The sequence below is a fragment of the Staurois parvus genome, unplaced genomic scaffold, assembly GCF_062004578.1.
Source record: "Staurois parvus isolate SC_StPar_1 unplaced genomic scaffold, SC_StPar_1.0 ptg000402l, whole genome shotgun sequence".
NCBI classification, from domain to species: domain Eukaryota; kingdom Metazoa; phylum Chordata; class Amphibia; order Anura; family Ranidae; genus Staurois; species Staurois parvus.
The window spans coordinates 9,716,510-9,733,022 of NW_028318198.1; the positions used below are offsets into that span (position 1 = coordinate 9,716,510).

General features: G+C 39.8%; 1 protein-coding gene across 3 annotated transcripts in view; it reads left to right on the forward strand.

Annotated features, from left to right (window-relative positions):
* The window catches only part of EEIG2 (EEIG family member 2), a 54,890-nt gene that overhangs the window by 13,109 nt on the left and 25,268 nt on the right, over positions 1-16,513 (forward strand). For all 3 annotated transcript variants that reach the window (XM_089686624.1, XM_089686626.1, XM_089686625.1), the window contains 6 exons: positions 2,047-2,167; positions 4,500-4,529; positions 6,690-6,806; positions 11,247-11,293; positions 15,008-15,111; positions 15,259-15,354. In XM_089686624.1, the coding sequence (XP_089542750.1) occupies positions 2,047-2,167; positions 4,500-4,529; positions 6,690-6,806; positions 11,247-11,293; positions 15,008-15,111; positions 15,259-15,354 (515 nt within the window). The remainder of the gene's footprint in view (positions 1-2,046; positions 2,168-4,499; positions 4,530-6,689; positions 6,807-11,246; positions 11,294-15,007; positions 15,112-15,258; positions 15,355-16,513) is intronic.

Consider the following 16,513-nt stretch of genomic DNA (forward strand, 5'->3'; position numbering starts at 1 on the left):
GCAGAAATAAAAACCTAACAGAAATGTGAAGGCTTACCCGAAACTAAGAACATTGTGGGCTGATCAATCACAAAAAAAACAATCCTGAGGTTATATAGGGATTATCATTTCTGACTTCCTTTTGAAAATGCTACTAGACTGACTGATATAAAAAAAGCAAGCAAAAAGGGAAATCGGAGTAAGTCAGAAACCCTGATACTTGTTTTGGGTTATGAATCGGCAGGAGAACCAGATGACTAGCATTTCCATAATGAGAGGTTAGCAATCGCAGTGTTCATATTTTCTCAGTTGTGGTGTCCATTAATATGTGTGCTAATCTCCAGAGGCTCTGTAGCTGCATGGATATTGCCAGCCGCACTGTCTTCTTAGTAAAGCCAAGCTTGGCATCCATCTTTTGCATTATGTAGATGCCCTTTTGCAGCACTGAGAAAATGAATTGGGGATCTCTAGCTCAGTACTACCAAGAGCACATGGATGTTGTCACTGCATATTAGTACCCCCTGCCTGTTACACACAGAGAGTAGCAATAGCTTAAGTATGGTGATTTGCACAGCATACCAGCTTTTTATTGCTACTCGCCATACCCCAGTGGGCAACACTAGAAAATTTCTGCAGCCATAAAATGGGATGATGACCCATCAGTTGAGTTCATGCATTACAGTGGACCCAGTGGATTAGTTACTCAAATTAATAGGCCACGGGTAAGCACAGCTTTCTTGAACATATATGGGGCAGCACAGTAGATAAATGGTTAGCCCTTCCACCTGGCAGCACCAGGGTCATTGGTTCAAATCCCAGCCACGACACCACCTGCCTGGAGCCCGCATGCTCCCCCCGTGCCCTCGTGGGCCCCCCACCACACCCAAAAGACATGCAGGTAGACTAATTGGATCTTGTCCAAATTGGCCCTAGTATGTGTATGCATGAATGTAAATTAGGGACCTTAGATTGTAATCCCAGCCACGGCACCACCCGCCTGGAGCTTGCATGCTCCCCCCGTGCCCACACGGCCCCCCACCACACCCAAAAGATATGCAGGTAGGCTAATTGGATCCTGCCCAAATTGGCCCTGGTATGTGTAAGTTTACGGACCTTAGATTGTACACCCCTTGAGGGTTAGGTTCTGCTGGAAATGTAGAATTATTTATATATATATATATATATATATATTATATAGCGCTTCATAAATTGACAGCACTATATAAGTACCTGAAATAAATATATTCTTATTTTACATAAAAGAAGTGCCCCCTGTTTGCTGATAAAAGTTGACAATGTTTTTTTTTTTTTTTATGGCAATTAACACATGAAGTATAGCGTACTGACATGGGTCAATGATTTAGCATTTTGCAGTCATTAGAGACTGCACAGAGTAGGTCATTTCCAGTTACACAGATCCAGTCTGCTGGACTTGTAGTGGATAAAACGATCACCAGACTGAGTTTACTTTTTGGATTAAAAGTGGCCAGAGCATCAGTTGTGTAAATGTATGCTATCTAGCCTATTGAAGGCCTTTTTGGATGGGTTCCGATTTGGAGAATGATGCCTTTATGCAGAGCTCAGTCCATGTATAAATATGTATTGCATTGCCTAGGTCCCATGCAAGATGGATGACCAACTGTGCTTCATAAACTAGCAGCCACAGCTTGGTTATATGGCACAATCACATCCCGTGTCCCACGGGCCAATACTCTGCGCCTAAGCAACCAATCATCAGGTCTAAGAAGGCACAAGGGATGCAGAGATATACTGAGAAAATCAAATGTAGTGCCAGGTGATAAGTGGTGATCTTGTTTTGTGCCCATGGCTGTAGGCACAGGCTACGGTCAAAGCGTACCTCAACCTGCTCAGTATTAAAAGCCATTGCACTGAGAAAAAGTGCCATCATAGTGAACTCTGGCTAATTTGACTAACTCTGGCTAATTTGACTCGTCATAAATATTGGCTGATGCTAATGGTTGCTTATGGGTGAGGGTTGATGTTATGTGTATGTTAATAAAGCCTTTGTGTTGATGTTGCTCAACTGTCTTATGTCTCTTTTTACAGGGAAGTTGTCCAAGCTAACAGTGTCCATTGGAAGAAAAAGTTCTCCTTTATGTGCAAGATGAGTGCAAGTGCTGCCTCCGGGATCTTGGATCCGTGTGTCTGCAGGGTGTCTGTCCGTAAGGTAAAACTGCTACTACTTTTCCTAGTACAGACCTGTACCTGCAGGATTCAAAAAGGGACTTGTGGGGGCACATTGCTGACATCCAGTTAGTTTTTTCCTAGTTGTCTCTCAGAACAGCTTATGAGAGATAGAAGGACCTACCACCAAGACAGAAAGCAAGTCACCAGATGAAAGGTGAAAAGGAAGTCCATCTGTAATCATCCTTAAGCACTTGACCTTTTTGCTTTTTGGCACGGTGTTATTTTAACTGAAAAGTGTACGGTCATGCAACGCTGTACACAAACAAAATTTATGTAATTTTTTTTCCCGCAAATAGAGCTTTCTTTTGGTGGTAATTGATCAAAACTGGGGTTCTTATTTTTCTGCTATAATCGAAAAAAAGACTGAAAATTTTGAAAAACAAACAATATTTTTTACTATTTGCTATAAAACATTTACAATAAAAAGAAAATAAAAAAATCTAAATTCTTCATAAATTAGGGCCAATATCTATTCTGCTACATATTCTTGGTAACAAAAATTCCAATAAGCGTATATTGATTGGTTTATGTGAACTTTATAGTGACTACAAACTATGGTGTATATATACCTGAATTTTTATTTTTTTTTACACTAGTAATGGTGGCGATCAGCGACTTATAGCAGGACTGTGATATTTCAGCAGACAATCTGACACTTTTGACACTTTGTGGGAACCAAGGACAGTAATACAGTGATCAGTGCTAAAAATATGCACTGACACTGGCTGTGAAGGGATTAAACATCTAGGGCAATCACATCAAAGAGTTAAATGTGTGCCTAACCACTGTTTTTGTGTGTAGGGCAGCACAGTGGCTAAATGGTTAGCACTTCCGCCTGGCAGTACTAGGGTCATTAGTTCGAATCCCAACCACGGCACCACCTGCCTGGAGTTTGCATGTTCTCCTTGTGCCTGCATGGGTTTCCTCCAGTTACTCTGGTTTCCTCCCACCCTTCAAAGACCTGCTGGTAGATTAATTGGATCCTGTCTAAACTGGCCCTAGTATGTGTGTGTAAGAATGTAAGGGACCTTAGATTGTACGCCCTTCGAGGGTTAGGGACTGATGTAAATGTACAATATATATGTAAAGCGTTGCGTAAATTGGCGGAATAAATAAATACTATGTGGTGCTTTCACTGAGGGATGCACTGGTTTTTATTCCCTGCTTTGCAGGGAAATAAAATCCAGCACATCCCCATTGGCAGGATAGAGTTTTGCTTTGTTTGTATAGGCAAAGCTCTCTTCTGTCTTTCTCCTCGCCGATCAGGTGCCGGCGGTCATCAATTGGCCGTCACCCACTGATTGGCTTGTGCTATGTCTAATCACAGCACGGCCGGTTGCTGGCAGTGTGCGCCCCCTACCTGAAAATATCGAATCACGTACTAGGTATGTGATCTGAAGCAGGAAAGCCACTCTGCTGCTGTATAACTAGGTTATGCTGTCAACAAGTCGTTAAAATGGATGTTTAGTCAAGACCTATCGAACACCAAACTTACTCTCAGCCACTTTCTAAGCCTAATCTATCTAACGCTGTAAAGAAAAAATCACTATACTTACCTGTTCTTAAGCCACTCCGGTCCGAGGTTGAGCTGTCAACAGCGGCTTCTGTGTAGAGCAGAGGCAGCCTACAACGGATGCCCCATAGTAAGTCTATGGGTGATGCCATCTCTTATTCATTTCCCATCTGTTGTCGACTTTCTCTCTGCACAGATGCCACTGGAGACCGGACTGGAGCAGCTTCAGAACAGGTAAGTATAGCATTCTTCTCTTTACATGGTTAGGTAGATTAGGCTTAGAATGTGGCTGAGAGTAGGTTTAGCATTACTGTAGATATGTTTTGACTAAACTTCCACTTTAATTTTTTTGTTTCTTCCCCATGGAGGAGATGCATTGTATGGAACCATGGTGGAAGAGGCTCCTCTTATTTGGCCTGTCCTCCATCCTCAATTTTCCCTCCTTCTCCTCACTGGAGTTTAGGAGGAGAGTACAAGGAGTCTCTTCCAAATATGCCTTCCAGACCCTTTTCTTTAGTTGTAAGAGGAGGTCTGTACCCCTACCTGCTTTGGTACTTGGGTGAGGCACAGTCAACCATTTGTTCCAACTTCAGAGGATCATGAAGTCTGCATGAAAAGAAGAATCTGATTTCTTGCTATGAACAACATCGCCATTATTCCTTTCTGCCTGCTTATTGGCTACCCTGGTTTGAGTGCGAACCAAAAAGGAATAAAGTAGTATTGGCATACCTGCATGTTGATAGACACCACATTTGAAAAGACTTTCTTACATTTCTGAAATGTTTCTTATGTGTTTCAGGAGCTGAAAGGTGGGAAAGCCTATGCGAAGGTAAATAGTTATGGACTAACATTTCCAATACCATTTATTACTGTGGAAGATGTGATTGAGGAAATCTCCAGGCTAAACTCGGCATGCATGAATTTTGAAAACTTCACCACTTGAAACTGCATGTATACAGTATATATTCATATAAAAACTGCCATTGCAAAACATTGTGTAGAGCTCATTATACAGTTTGCAGGTCACACTGAAATTTCAATGTGTGATTGAGCTCTGAATTTTACTTTTTCGGTTGAATCTATAGATTTGTGATTTGTTTTTTTTTTTGTTTTTTTCAATGTTACAAGAACATCTGCACTGGCGTGTCTGAAACACTCATGATGTTTTTGAACACATTTCTGTCATATTTACCATTATGTTTTTAATTTAAAACCGTTGCATAAAAGAGCAACAGTCAGGGCGGCATATTTAACCTCTTCACGCTGGCTGAACGCAAATGTGCAGCCTCCCGGCGTCTGGGCCTAGACGCCGAGCGGACGTACATTTGTGTTCTATTAAAAAAGAACATATGTGCTGAGAGCGTGCGCTCTCCTCTTTCGATCGGGACCTTTCCCGATCATGTGACGGCATGTCACGGCGGTCACATGACCCTAAACCCCGCCTCCCGGCTTCTGAAACCCTTAAAGGGCCGGGAGGCGCCGACGCAAAGGGGTTAATATTGGTGCAGCCCTTCCTATGAACTCTAGAGGGGATGGACTATTAGGCTCCATGTACTGTACGTTTGGAGAACACTTCTGAACAATGGAAACTGACTGCTGGAAAACGTAGGTTAAAAAAATGTCTGTTTAGCCGCGTTTGCATACCGCGTTTATGAGCGTTTGCGTTTTTAAAAGATAACCTCAGGAGACCTTCCCAAATGCCCAGAATGCACTGAAAAATAGTAAATAATTAACTATTTCAAACATTTTGAGAGGAATAGAGAGAGCAGAAGCAGAGAGATCAGTATCCGTAAAACACTTTGCATGCATTTCTAATAATGAAAAAAGGCTCTGGACAGCATCTGGACATGGAACAGTTAAAAAACGCTTCTAAACACTAACGCTTATAAACACGGTTAGCCACGCTTACATGCGTTTACACGTTTACAAGTGTTTGGCATTTGAAACGCTGATAAAATCTACTCCTGCACGCAAGTTTGGTGCGTTTAAAAAAAAAAAAAAAAGACTGTAAACTCAACTGCCTGTTAACGACCGTAAACGACATAGTGTACATGGACGCATAGGAAAACATTAGGGAGAGTTCAAGCGTTGCTAAAGAAAACCCGCAGAAAAGCTCCTGAACGTCAGTTTATCAGCTGCAGTGTACATGAACCCTTAGTCCTCATGCACACTGGATGTTTTTACAGCAGCTGTTTTTTGGCTTTTGATGTTTTTTTCTACAGCAGGTAAACCCCCCAGCATGTTATCCTATGTGTCCATGAGTACATAGACTGTAATCAACGTTTTTTGGTTGGAAAAAACCCAAACTAGAGGAGTTTTTTAGCTGTAAAAACTCTCTAACGTGGCAAAATGTGGTAAACGCTGCAAACCGCCAATTTTTTTACCAAAAAAAGCTAAAAAAAAATGCTGCTAAACGCTATGCAAAAACGCTAAAAAAAGCTGAAAAACTTGCGTTTTTAATGTGACTTTACACAGCTAATTTTACCAGCATTATCAAACCGTCCAGTGCACATGAGGGCTTATGTTGGCCTTGCATAGTAAAGATTCAAGAATAACTTGACATTATTGGGCTTTGTTAACAACAAATCATCAATGAGCACTTTTCCCTCTAAGGAGATCTCCCTCTATTTCCTGTCAGTAGGAGAAGTGATAGGAAGCCTTCCCAGCAGACAAAAACTGCAGCAAAACACAGTTTTCACTAAAACGGAGAAGGTTTTTGTTTTTTTGTCAGATTATTGTCACTCGCTGTGTCTTCCCGCCCTGGTGATGAAGGCTTCTCTTATTTCTTGTCCTATTGTCAAGGGAACAGGAAATAGGGTGACATCTCCCCAATAGGGTCACGAAGAGCAATAACGATTTGACAAGTGTTCCCTTTTCTGGGCTATCTAATAAAGGCTGAAGCTGGGATTTAAGGATTAATACACAGATTAGGAATATGACTACCCTTTGCAGTTACCTCTGTAATGTTCATATCTCTTTTTGGTTTAAGCTTGGCTTTGCAGATCTCAACCTTGCAGAGTTTGCTGGGTCTGGCAATACAATCCGTCGATGTCTCCTAGAGGGATATGACACAAAGAATACCCGGCAAGATAATTCTATTTTAAAGGTAAGCTTTTTTCTTTGATAGAACTTCAGACACTAGATACGCTTAGAAAAAAAGTAACGCTTTGTTAACCACTTCCAGTCCGGACACTTTTACCTCCTTCCTGCCCAGGCCAGTTTTCAGCTTTCAGCGCTATCACACTTTGAATGACAATTGCGCGGTCATGCAACACTGTACCCATATGAATTTTTTAGCTTTTTTGAGACCGATAAAGCTTTATTTTGGTGGTATTTATTCACCACTGGGGTTTTTATTTTTTTTGCTATGTAAATGAAAAAGTCCCAAAAAATTTTAAATAGTGTTTTTCTTATAAAATTTTGCAAGTAGTATTTCATCATTAATCTTGGCCAGTAAAAAAAAAATAACCCAAATTAGTTTATAACAAAAAATTATAATTTTTAAACATTTTGTTTTACATTTTTTTTTTTATATTATTATTTATGGGTTTTTTTTTTTTTTTTTACATACTGTCACCCTAGCAGTACAGTGTCCCATAAAGGCTACAAATAAAGACTGTAAAAGCAATCATTTCTCCTTCTCTCTAGCTGCATTCTTGCAGCCATTGAGAACTACTGTGTGAGCTGTGATTGGTCACAGCTTGTTACATGGTACAAGGCTGTTGTGAATAGCCTTGTACCATGTGACCTCTGTGATCATTTACAGATTTCTCACGTACTAAGCAATGATGTCACAAGTGACATCTTGCTTACTACTCTGCATGTGATCGCTGATTGGCCAATCAGTGATCACATGATCGGGACCTCGCACAGAGGTCCCGTCCGATGATCCGGAGGACACAGCGGGCACCGAATCACGGTGCTGCGCGCTCCCAGGGAGCGCGCACAAGCAGGGCGCAGGGAGGCCATTTATAATCGGCCACCCTACCCTGCACTGCCACCCTCCAGCCGTTTATATACATGGGACGGATGGGAGGTGGTTAAAGTGATTGTAAAGGTTCCTTTTTTTTTTTTTTTTTTTTTTGTCAAATAACAAACATGTCATACTTACCTGCTTTGAGCAATGATTTTGCACAGATTGGCCTCAATCCTCTTCCTTTGGGGTCCCCCATGCTGGCGCTCTAGGTCCCCACCCCTGCTCCATCATCACTGAATTTGATTGACAGCAGCAGGAACCAATGGCTCCCACTGCTCTCACTGAGTCCAGTGAAGGAGAGGGAGAGCATTCCTGCTGCGCTGGATTGAGACTGGGCTCAGGTAATGGGAATGGGGGGGCTGCACATTTAAATTTTTTTTTTTTTTTTTTTTTTTTTTTTTTTTTTACCTTAACGGAGAAAATGCATTCAAGTAACAAATCTGAATTTTTTGTGGGGGGTTAGTCATTGGGGTGGCATATTCTTTGACACAGTCTTGCTGCCATGGAGTTACATAGAAATATAATTACGGGTAGTAATCTCTTTTTGCTGGTTCAGAGAATAGCTGGTTGTGTGTTCTATGCATCTTTGAATATTTTGTGTTCCACTGATTATTACATATTATCAGTAACATTTTTGGCATTGATTGCTTTGTTATGAAGAATGTGAACCCTGACTATCAAATGCCTAATTTCTGTGAAATGTAGCTGAACGCTGTTGCAATGGGCTACGAAACGTGATGACATTACTGGAAGGTTAATCACAGTGTATTTGAAGAAAGCATTGGTGAATTATGAAATCTTCTTCTTCCTGGCTAATGCATTTAGAGCTCTGGGATGTGAACACATCTTATGTCGGCCTCATTTCTCACTCCCATTATGTTTTATACACAGCCCAGAGGGCTCAGCTGAAAACCTGTTATTCCTAAAAGCTCTGTGCTGAGAGAGAATACAGCGGTTTTCCATTGTCTCATCGTTGTGTTCTCATTATATTTGCTTCAAAAATAACAGGATGTGAGCACAAGCATTTTCATGTGATAATAGCAGCAAATGTATTAGGCTCCATGTACACGGGACACTTCTGAATGATGGAAACTGACTGCTGGAAAACGTAGGTTAAAAAACATCTGTTTAGCTGCAGTTGCATACCGCGTTTATGAGCGTTTGCGTTTAGAAGCGTTTTTTAAAGATAACCTCAGGAGACCTTCCAAAATGCTCAGAATGCACTGAAAAACTGTAAAAAAATTACCTATTTCAGACATTTTGAGAGAAATAGAGAGAGCAGAAGCAGGGAGAGCAGTATGTGTTGAGATTAGCTGTCTTTTTTTTTTTTGTGGTGTTTGGATGTGTTCCAGCTCATTTCTGTGCAGAAATTATTGCAGCAGTGTCAAACGTATTTTCTGTCATGCGAAACCTCAAAGTATGGTGTACCGGGTCCATTTGAGTACTGGGAAAACGCTTTGCATACATTTTTCATGATGAAAAAAGGCTGTGGACAGCATCTGGAAATGGAAGAGTTAAAAAAAAAAAATGTTCAAACGCTTATAAACGCGGTTAGCTGCGTCTAGCTGCATTCACACGCATTTACAAGCGTTTGTCTTTTGAAACGCTGATAAAATCTATCCCTGAACGCAAGTTTTCTGCGTTCAAAAAAATGACTGTAAACTCAACTGCCTGTAAATGACTGTGTACATGGACACATAGAAAAACATTAGGGAGAGTTCAGGGGCTGCTGGAAAAAAACGCTGTACAGCTCCTAAATGTGAGTATATCAGCTGCAGTGTACATGAACCCTTAGGAATTTATGTTTAGATCCAGCTCTTGTGTTTCTGTCTGACATTGTTACCTTATCTACCTGGGTACAAGCCAATGTCCTTTGTTTTAAGCAAATGTAATCAGCATAGCACTTCTTGTAGAGGGCTTATGTGATAAGGTAGTGCAAAGTACAGTGATAACCCATACAAAACACAGTCACCTTTCCTGAGTTCAGAGGTGTCAGAGCAACAAACAATAGTTCGGGGTTACTTCTCTCTTTTATGAATAGAATGTGCACATGAAGACACTTGTAGGCTGCTTTGATGACCTTCTGCTGTAAATACTGCAATTCTTTGAACCACTTAATTGTAAAGATTATGCAGCAAGTTCGGCTGAAGTCACAATACACAAGTTGCATACTTTTCAAGATTAGTGATTTCCAAGTAGTCACTGAAGTAGTATGACATGCAGCTAGCATTTTGTGAGAGGTCAGCCTAAATGTTTTTCTTTACATGTCTTCCATTTAAGGCTCCATGCACATTGGCTTAAAAAAAACACCAGAGCTCTTGGCAGAAAAATTGTGAGTTTTTTTGTATTAGCGTTTCGGGTTTTTTTTCTGCCAGAAAACTGCTCTCAAAAACACAAAGCAGAAGGTTTTTTTTCCTGCCTCTAAATGCTGAGCTTTAAAAAAGCCTCTAGACTACCTAATGTGCATGGACACATAGGATAACATGAGCTGCTTCTACAGGCAAAACACTAAACTCCTCTGGGCACAGCAGATATTTTCAATAGATGTTTTTTATTTTCAGAATACTAAACCTCTATAGAAATTGAAGGCAAAATTAAACATGTCAAATTACAATGTATCTTTTGCATCGACCGTACACCCTTTTTAAACCCCTGAAGAAGCCTGCCTGGTGAAATGCGTCGGATGACGGTGCCTTCCTTCTGAATTTCACAATTCAACACTCTTTATTTACTCATATATATCATGTAGAGGTTCATGGTGTTTTGGGGTTCACTATACTGAATTTGTTGTATGTAATATCCACTGCACTGTTTTTATGGGTAGATCCCTAAACTTTAATGATTTTTTTTGTAATAAACTCCAATGTGTTTTTATACTTCATTTTGAGTTGAGTCGCTTTTCCTGAGGGTAAAAAAAAACATCTTTTAAGTTCTTACATTTCCCTTTTTTTGTAATAACGTTTCATCTAGTTGACATAAAATTATTAAAAAAGAAAGCAGAAGCCTTTAGATTCAACTAAGATTGGAGTTGAAAGATGAATTTGTATGTGTGGCCTGAATTGGATGCTTAAACAGATATAAGAAGTCAGTGATATATTCATATACTTAAAATTAAATTATCGGTGTTAGGCATGAAAGCTCTTTGTCAGCCCAGTAATAAGGTGCCCTGATACCAATAAAAGTGGGATATAAATATTTGAAATATTTGGAAATGTCAGTAGCTCAGCCCATAGCTACATCAGGGTATTGTTTTTGTTCCTGTCTTTCCTGATCTGGCAAGGCAGAACTAGATACATTTAGGCTGGCCCATACATTGTACAATTTTCATGTACAAGTTTCCTTTAGATTTACCAAAACCTTATAATATGAGGGCAAACGTAAACACTTTCAATTTGTATGCAGTCAGGTAGGCCCTTGCACTACATAGTTGATGGTAAATCTAAAGGAAGTTGAATAAGAAAATTGTAGAATGTATGAGCCAGCTTAAGGAGTGAACAGTGTCCCCTTAAGCCCTTGAAGATTGTACTTGTACCGCCATGTATATTTAGATTATCTGTTCTCTTTCTGAAGGTTGGAATCAGCATGCAGCTCATGTCTGGGGACCCCTGCTTTAAAACGTAAGTTTTTTTTGTGTTTTTTTTTTTTTTTTTTTCTTCTGCTTGTGCAATGTTTTGTTTGTGTTTTAGCTTCACTAATACCTTTCTAGTTCATCAGAATTCATTTATCTAGGGGATGCTTTTTCTGGAGGGGTTTGTTATGTACTATGTGCTGCTTGAGCTTTAACCTATGCCTTGTCCTCCTATAAGCAGCAGTTGCTTGGAAGACTCATAAGGGTTGATTTAGGGCCAATTCACACATGGGTGCTGATCTGCATTTTAGCACAGCTGTAAAATGCAGATCAACTGAAGGAGATCTGAAAAAAAATAATTTCCTTTGTGTCCTATTCACACTATAATGCTGCATTGACCTGCATTGTGCTAAAAGCAATATGTACGCATTTTAGCGTAATGCAATGGATGTAAGCGGATGTCAACACAATGCACAGGATATCCTGTGAAAATGCAGCACACGTTAATGCGCACAATAAAATGCATGTCAATGAACATCAAAAATGTATGTAAACGGACGTCAAAATGTATGCCAATGGATGTAAGCGCATTACTAAAATGGATCGAAATGTACATCCATTTTCTATACAGTCAGTGTGAATTGGCCCTTACTGATATTGGAGAGTGCAAAATCTGGTGCAGCTCTGCATAGAAACCAATCGTCTTCCAGGTTTTTTTGTCAAACCTAGTCGAATAAGCCATACATTATACAATTTTCTTGAGATTTTTGCTTTAGATTTACCAAAAAACATGTAATATGAGGTTAAACCTAAACAACACTTGCAGTTGTATCCAATCAGGCAGGCTCTTGCACTACATAGTTGAAGGTAAATCTAAAAGAAATTGGGCAGAAATTGGACAGAAAATTGTATAGTGTATGGCCAGCCTTAGAAGCTAATTGACTACCATGCACAGCTGCACCAGATTTTGCCCTCTCCAGTTTTAGTACATCAATACTATAGTCTGTCGATTGCCTAGGCAGGGGTTGCTGTAAAAGGTTTCTACTGAAATAGTAAATGTACACCATGCCTGTGATTGGGGGAAATGCTGAAGTGTATAGTTGCCAACGAGCCTTTAATAATATAAAAATATTATACCATTAGATTACCTAATTTGTACAAAATGCTAAGAGCAACGGGGGTGGGTAGTCACCTTTCTGTAATGTTGGCATTGTGTCTTCTCTCTCTCAACAAACTAGTAGCTCAGATAATATTTCACAAGATGTTAGTTGCTAAATTAGGAGCATGTTAAAGTACTTTTATAAATAGGGCCCTATATTTATGCTAAAATTCATATTCAGAAATATTGTCAGTCAGCCAGGAACTGATTTACTTTACTTTATTATTTTGATTTGTTAGAAATACTGGATGTTCTTAATCATTTGGTAATAGGTTTGGCAACATTTACCTGCAAATAATTTTTTTGTTTTGCAGCAGTAGGTTTTTAATAAAAATTTCTGCACAGTGTGTATGTTTAAGAGGGGGGGGGGGAAAGAAGGTTTATTCATTTGGAACACCTAAGAATGGTAAAAATGATAAAAAATTTGAAAATTGTTAAATGACAGCAAAGGTTAATAATGCATGTCAAGACCATCAGTAGTTCCAAAGTTCTAGGCATGTCTCCCTGTTGGCTGGTGAGGCTGCCTCAGGCGTTTTAGAGGGGGGAGACCACGATCAACTTAAAGAAAGCAAATTAAACCCTCCCTTAGTTTACAGCTGGGGAAGCTGACATCTTAATCTTCAATATGATCTGTAGTTGCACATGTGATCAGTTATGACACCAGCCATATGATGGCTTGACAGTTCAGGTGAGCGCAACACAGTTTTCAATCACCTTGAATGTAACTGTTTTGGGAAACCGCACTAAAGGACAATGTATATTTGCAAATGACTGTGATCATAAATAATAAAATAAAGTTATATAAAACAAAGTTCTGGTGGCGTTTAACAACGCTGAAGAGTATATAGAACAGTCTCATGCGTGAATCCTTGGAAGGTGCATATAGTGACAATTTTGATAAAGTCAATCAAGCCATATGGTGTAAAAGTCCGTGGCTCTTGTGGCTGTGGAAAGTGGATATATAATGCACTAACCAGATAGCGCAATCACTTGTGCATTGGAGTATATAAAACCTACTTCTAGGTGCTCAGGATCTGGAAACACTGCAAACGGATGAAGTCATCAGGGCAGAAGCAACCACCAGGTGTCATACATCCAGGACAGGTTAACCAGTCTCCAGCAGTACAAGTCTCAGCCACCAGGGGGATCATGCACATATGTATACCTCAGGTCAGGAAACACCTTCAAAAAGGGGGGGGCGGCTCGCAGGAACAAAGCCAGCCCAAGAGAAAAAAGGCTCCGATGGTGTAGTAATTTTATTACTCAAAATGAAAAATGACATCAAAGGCAAATGAACATAACACTTACATTAAAAATCCAAGATGGCCGCTGGCCATCCTTAAGGGCCGTGCGGTGTGCTAGTAATGGTTAGGGGCACCTCTCTAACGCGTTTCGTGTACACAAAGTGTGTGTGCATTATATATCCACTTTCCACAGCCTCAGGAGTCAGAGTTTTACACCATATGGCTTGATTGACTTTATCACAATTGTCACTATATGCACCTTCTTAGGATTTACGCATGAGACTGTTCTATATACTCATCAGCATTGGTAAACGCCACCAGAACTTTGTTTTATATAAGTTTATTTTATTATTTATGATCACGGTCATTTGCGAATATACATTGTCCTTTAGCGCTGCATATTTTATACTCACATACAATACTACTAGAGGTTTTGGAGATTTCCCTCTTTATGCTGGCAGCTATCCTTTTTACCATTATTAACCCAGCGCTCGTTTATTTTTATTTTGCGATTTCTGTTTTGAGAAACAGTTAAAGTGTTACTAAACCCAGGACCGTAAAATCAGTCTGTATATGCAGTAAAGCAAGCTTGTTATACTCACTGTGGAACCTAAGGGGTTAATCCTCTGCATTGTGTAAAAAGGCTGTTTGATCCTTTCTTTTCTGCTCCTTCTCTTGTTGAAATGACCACTTGATACAGACCGAATCTGTAGTCACATGCTCAGTTGGGTGTGTATTGCTAGAGAGGTTTTTGTTTTCTTGGGAGAGTGCATGTGATCACCGCAGGGCCAATCAGCACTGTCCAGACAGAGGGTTAGGGGTTTTGCATCCTCCTAGAGCAGAAAAAAAAACTCCTCATCCAAGCTTTAACCAGTGCTCTGCTGAAGTCACAAGACTGCTCTAACTGGTGATCAGAAAAGGTATTTAGCAGTTCATATTTACTAAAATAATTGCATTTCCATGTTGTGTGCCCTGTGGGAGACCAGATATAGTGAATGCAGGGTCCTGGGTTTAGTTAACCCAAATAGATGGGTTAATTTACACCTACAAAAGGAAAAGCATTATCCCAGGTGTGTGTGTGTGTGTGTGTGTGTGTGTGTGTGTGTGTGTGTGTGTGTGTGTGTGTGTGTGTGTGTGTGTGTGTGTGTGTGTGTGTGTGTGTGTGTGTGTGTGTGTGTGTGTGTGTGTGTCTGCCGATCACTGAAGCTATTTTTTTTTTCTTGTGCAATATTTTTTACAGTGCAATGTTTATTAAGTATGCCCAGGGTTTGATAGTACAAGCAGTATGCTAATGCTTAACCCATGTGTCAGTGTCAGGATGATCTACCTTGCAGCTGTTCTCATAGTGTTTTGTTTTCAGACCACCTTCCACTGCCACATCAATTGTGGTTTCTGGAGATTCAGACTCTCTGCAGGAAGACCGAAAAGGGCGTGAGACTGTGAAACTGCATCTGGGAGTTGCTGGTAAGAAATATAAAATTGATTTTTTTTTCTTTTTATTGGTACACAAAGTGAACATCTTTATTAACATATAGAATAGTACATTTCAGTGTACTATTTTTATAGTATTTCATATATCAATCTAGAAATTGACATTTCTTTCATTCTCAGACCTTTCATCAAAGAGTGCTTCTGTCCCTGATGAACTGGGAGCATGTGGACATTCCAGGACCTCAAGTTATGCCAGTCAGCAGTCCAAGGCGTCAGGTACAAATATGATATACAGTATTCTGGACTAAGGGAATAGATATTGTCTCTTTTGAGGTGGACCGTTTTAGAAAACTCCTACAGATAAATGCTCAGAGTTGTGGGAAAGAATAAACTCTATGCTGCAATAACAATAAAAAATGACTGCTGCCAGGAAGTATAAATTATACGATCAAAAAGTAGTGTGCTGCAGCCTGCTCACAGCCAATAGGCACTCCATTCCCTCCAGGCCCTGGTACCTCTGCATAGATGCAAGAGAGAACAATGAATTTCCCATTCTCCTGAGCAGAAAAATATGTTCATCTTGATAACCAGTCCATATGCATGTTCAGTTATGCTGTTCTCTATGGCTGCCACATGAACATGAAAAGTAATGAGAGGCACCAGCTCATGGAAATATTAGAATGCTGCCTGGCAATTAATACAATAGTAGATATCCAAAGAAGTCTGTATCTGAGGACTTACTTTTCATTCATGAAGCTTCTTGTTGCAAAAGTGAAATTATCCTTTAAGGACATGCTATACAGGTATACATGTACTTGTCAAATACTATGGAAATGTTTTGAGATACTCTTACATTAAAATGGTTAATATTCACCAAAGTTAAAGTCAGGGGAGAGAAATGGCTTCTGTTTGAGCAGTTTTTGGGTAATATTGCCTACCAGGTAACATTGATCACCGGCTGAGAGCTTTTGTGTTCTGTGCGGTCTTTTTAATGACCAGGGCTCTTACCATTATCATGGATTGAGTGTACATACCATCAGTATGTGTAATGTTAAAAGGCAGATAGATACTTTTATAAATTTTAATATAAATATTCTTGGAGGGCAAAGGGTTGGGGCACTGAAATGAAGCATATGATCATAGTTTTTTTTTTTTTTTAATACAATTTGCAGTTATCCTCTAGCTTACTTAGCATTAAATGCAGTGGAATGTGAAGAATGACCCTTCTGAGGATGGGTGTCGAAGAATTTCAAAAATCCACTTCTGATTACGCAACTTTTAAAATCAACAGTTTTTTAGGACTCATTACTTTACTTCAAGAGCAACTCATTACCTGGTATTTGTATATAGGAAGAATCTAGTATTTGCTGTTTCATAAGCACTTGCCAAGTGCTCAGTTTATTCCTTTGTAGACATTGTTAGGAACAAGGCCAGA